This window comes from Propithecus coquereli, unplaced genomic scaffold (assembly GCF_000956105.1).
Source record: "Propithecus coquereli isolate 6110/MARCELLA unplaced genomic scaffold, Pcoq_1.0 Scaffold459, whole genome shotgun sequence".
Taxonomy (NCBI): domain Eukaryota; kingdom Metazoa; phylum Chordata; class Mammalia; order Primates; family Indriidae; genus Propithecus; species Propithecus coquereli.
The window spans coordinates 2,974,171-2,978,757 of record NW_012150385.1 but is presented as its reverse complement, the minus strand read 5'-3'; the positions used below and the strand labels follow the sequence as shown (position 1 = coordinate 2,978,757).

The following is a 4,587-nucleotide window of genomic DNA, read 5'->3' as shown; positions in this document are numbered from 1 at the left end:
ATGGATCTTTGAGAACATTAATAAATTGATAAGACTGATAGGAAAAAAAGAATGAAGTCACAGCTTATAAATATCAGGAATGAGGGTGATGACGTTGGTATAGATTTTATAGATATTAAAAAGATTATATGGGAATAGTATGAACAGCTTTATGCTAGTAAATTCGACAACTTAGATGAAATGGATAAGTTCCCAGAAAAACAGAAACCACCAGAACTCTCTCAAGAAGAAATGGATGACCTGATTATCCCTATATCTATTTAATTAAATTTAAATTTAAAAGTCTATTTGATTTAGTTACTGGAGAGCTTTTAAGTATGGTTGGAATTGGTATATGAACTTACTTTTCAACTGAATTTTGTGAGGTCTAACAGCTAAAGTATTTCTGATGAAAGTTTTGTGTGCGAATTGAGATGTGCTATTAAAAATATTGTTATATATCTCAGTAATTTCTTCATGTTAATTATATGTAGAAATATTTTTGAAATATTGGGTTAAATGATATATTATTAAAATCTTGCATGTTTCTTTTTAATTTTGATGTGTTGACTAGGAAATATAAAATTACACATTAGCTCACATTATCTTTCTGTTGAATGGTAGTGCTTTGGAGCACAGTGTTTGCGTGCCGTTCTAGCAGTTCAGAGGCCTTTCCTCCTTAGTTCTTTATTTCTGGCTGTATTCTACTTAGAGAAGGTCTGAAATGTTGCTAAGTGGCAAATTTTGTTTCTTGCTTTTATGAGTTTGTTAATCATTGTTGATGCAGTCTTTTGCTGTCTCTTAGGCTCATGGCTGTCTTCTGACTTGATGGGAATTATTTCCTAGAAACAAAGAGGAATGGGGACTCCGTTTCAGAGTGCTTTAGATTGAGATCATGAAACAGCAATCTGATTTTGATGTTTCAAAAATAGCACATCCCCTGTATTACTGGGATTTGCTATTCTTGGGATTACCTCAAGAACATCCCTTGTATTACTGGTTTGTGACGCTTAGAATGCCGTGGAATCAGTTTCACGTTCCCGGCCCATCAGTTTATCTCTTCCTTGGCTGTGTTTAGCCAGTTGGATCATGACAGCCTAAACAGGCTCTCTCATTAAACATTTTAAAATAATTTACAAACAGTACACAGACTCCAGTTTTTATGACACTGCGGTAGTCTATCTAGGGCAACAAAAGCAATCTGACCATGATCATGTAGCATCTTAGGGTGAAATATGGTTATACTTTAGGACACATCGAAAGCAAGATTAAAAAGGAATAAAAGATATGTTGTTATAGTAGTTTTCAAGGTTCTAAGAATATTGTTAAGTAAAAGTAACCTTTTGGCAGAAAGTAGTTGCCTGTCTGGGATTGAAGTATCTGAAGCAGCGTCTTTAACTTTTAAAAAGTTTCTAAACTAAAACTTGAAAAATTGAGATTTGTCTTGCCAATACAATCTCTTCTTTTTTGTTAATAAACTTTGTTTTGGTATAGTTTTAGATTTATAGAATACATGCAAAGGTAGTATAGAGAGTTCTCATATACTCCTCGTCCAGTTACCCCCATCATGAGCATCTTACATTAGAGCAGTAAATTCTTACAATTAATGAATCCATATTAATACACTATTAACTAAAGTCTACGCTTCACTCAGGTTTTCTTAATTTTATGTAAGTCCTTTTTCTGTTCTAGAACCCCATCCAGAATACCAGATGCCTCATTACATTTTGTCATCATGTCACCTTAGGCTCCTTTTGACAGTTTCTCTTCTTTTTTCACTTAGAAATTCTCCAGAATTTCAGAAACTTCTGGGCATCGCTATGGAACTGTTTCTGCTGTGCAGTGATGATGCAGAGTCAGATGTCAGGATGGTGGCTGATGAGTGCCTCAACAAAGTTATAAAAGTAAGAACCCTGTAGACGTTGTTCTCCTCGGAGCTGTAATCGTTATAAGCTAAGAAGAAGCCATCGTTTAGCAGCCTTCTGTTTTGAGCAGCAGTTTTTTAGGATGTCTACTCTTCTTTCATTTCTGGTGTGTGGTATTTGGAGGTGCTCTGGTATCTGCCCCGTGCTTGCCATACCTGCTGCAGGAGGAACTGTGCTTACCCTGCACTTACACAGTGCATACATAAGTCAGTGAAGGGCACAATGGTGGCCACTGGGTGCTCCTGGGAAAAATGTCACAGGCACCAACTTTTGTTTGGGCATAGCACAAAGAAACATAGAAGCCCTGGGAAAGGGGGATGTGTAGACAGTGATAGGTGAGGTGAGGAGGAGAGATAGGGACAACTGTTCTGTTTTGTTCTTGCTTCTTTTTTTGAGAGGGAGTCTAGCTCTTTCGCCCCAGCTAGAGTGCAGTAGCATCATCATAGCTCACAGCAGCCTCAAACTCCTGGGCTTAAGCAATCCTCCTACCTCCACCTCCCAAGTAGCTGGGACTACAGGTGCGTGCCACCACACCTGGCTAATTTTTCTATTTTTATCTATTTTTGTTAGAGATGGGGTCTCACTCTTGCTCAGGCTGGTCTTGAACTCCTGAGCTCAAGCGATCCTCCCGCCTTGGCCTCCCAGAGTGCTAGGATTACAGACATGAGCCACTGTGCCCGGCCTTGTTCTTGCTTCTTGATACAGTTTGTGCCAAGATCACCATAGCACTTTACTGTTCTTCTGCCACAGAAGAGTAAAGTCCTTCTTCTATTCACTAATTCTTGATATATTGTAAAACTGTTCTTATTTTAATCATTTTGCCCTTCTCCTAGCGTGAGTCCCCACTCCATCCTAATCACCTTCCTTTACACCACCTTTGAGTTTGTGAGTGGGCCTTTTGAATTGAGTATTCAGATTTAAATATTGTTCCTACTGCAGGCTGACCAGACTGAAGAAGTTTCTCTGATATAGTTCTTGACGCTTTCTCCAAAAACAATGTGTTTTTTTTTTTTTTTTTAGAGACAGGGTCTTGATCTGTCACCCAGGCTGGAGTGCAGTGACATGATCATAGCGCAGCCTCCAACTCCTGGCCTCAGGCGATCTTCCCCCATTAGCCTCCCAAAATGCTGGGACTACAGGTGTAAGCCACCGTGCCCAGCCTGTCCTTAGGATCTTGAAGATCAAAACTGTCCTTTGGTCTCTTCCCAAGATCTTTCTTTTGCAGAATGGTCAAATTTTACATTGGCCAAGAAATTATCCTTTCTTTTCCTCCGTGGGTCCAACCTTCCTCAGGAAGGTGGTCACTCCTTTCATTCCCGTGTTTCAGGAGATTAAGGCATCACTGCCAGGCACATAGAGCAGGCATAGGTTTTAGAGTGAGAGAACTTAAAAGTTCTTCAGTAACTAAATCAAATAGACTTTTAAAGGGATAGGTAGCATTTATTGCAGTTTTACAATATATTGATATCTTGCCTCTGCCACTTACTAACTGAGTAACTTTGGGAAATGTATTTAATTTCTATGAGCCTTGGTTTCTTTCACTAAAATGAGATCAGAATTTTTGTGGTGTGTATGTGAGTGTGTGTCTGTGTATGTGTGAGGATCAAATGCACTAATTGCCACATACTGGATCCTCAAAGTGGTAAGAGGTAGTCTTTTTTTTTTTTTTTTTAAGAGACAGGGTCTTGCTTTGTTGCTCAGGCTGGAGTACAGTGGTGAGATCATAACTCACCTCTGTCCTCCAACTCTTAGACTCTTGGGCTCAAATGATCCTCTTGCCTTAGCCTCCCAGGTAGCTAGGAGGACTATGGGCATGTGCCACCATACCTGGCTTTGTAAAATTTTTAAATTTTTTTGTAGATACAGGGTCTCACTATGTTGCCAGGCTGGTCTGGAACTTCCGCTTCGGCCTCCCTAAGTGCTGTGATTACAGGTGTGAGCCACTGAGCCTGGACAGTATTCTTATTAATAATGAAATTCTTATACTCTTAGCCGGCAAGATTGGTGACATGGCACAGGAGAGCACCAGCTGCTTCCCATTTTCTGTCATATGGATTCTGTGGTATCCTCTTGTCCTGGTAATCTTTCCCATCTAGCTAGCACATTGTTTCTTGGCTAGCCATGCTTTCTATGGTCAGGACACTGGCTTCTCTGGCACCACAGGATTCTAGCGCTCTCTGCTGGGAGCAGCCTTTGGGACTCCCTCTGTCATCTCTATAGTAGTCACCACATCTTCTCCCTCTGCTTGCACCTCATGCTTGTGTTTGTATGTTGCCTCCCAGGATCATGTAATGGCCAGTGTCAGTTTCGCCTTGTTCCTAGTGCCTGGTGGTCGTTGGTGACACTTGGCATGTGGATGGCGTCCCCATCGTATTTGTAGAGGCCTACTTTAGTTAAGCTTGCTTCTTAAATATCTTTGCTTGCTTCTGTTATTCTCACTGGCAGGCCCAGGCTGGGCTTTTTCTGATATTTTAATTCTTGATCTTTGATCTTCGGAGTCAGACAACCTATAAAGAGGGCTACCACAGCTGCCTTGGTTCATGGCAAGTGGAGGATTAAGAAGGGCAGAGAGAACAATATGACCAAAACAGCTCTGCTCTTGGTCATTTTACATGAGAGTATCGTTCCATTTTTAAGCCTGTGTTCTTTTTTTTTTTTTTTTTTTGAGACAGAGTCTCACTCT

The 4,587-nt window shown here is 40.4% G+C and overlaps 1 protein-coding gene across 2 annotated transcripts in view; it reads left to right on the top strand.

Annotated features, from left to right (window-relative positions):
- HTT (huntingtin) overlaps positions 1–4,587 on the top strand; it is a 160,532-nt gene that overhangs the window by 23,645 nt on the left and 132,300 nt on the right. For both annotated transcript variants that reach the window (XM_012655049.1, XM_012655050.1), the window contains exon 3: positions 1,763–1,883. In XM_012655049.1, the coding sequence (XP_012510503.1) occupies positions 1,763–1,883 (121 nt within the window). The remainder of the gene's footprint in view (positions 1–1,762; positions 1,884–4,587) is intronic.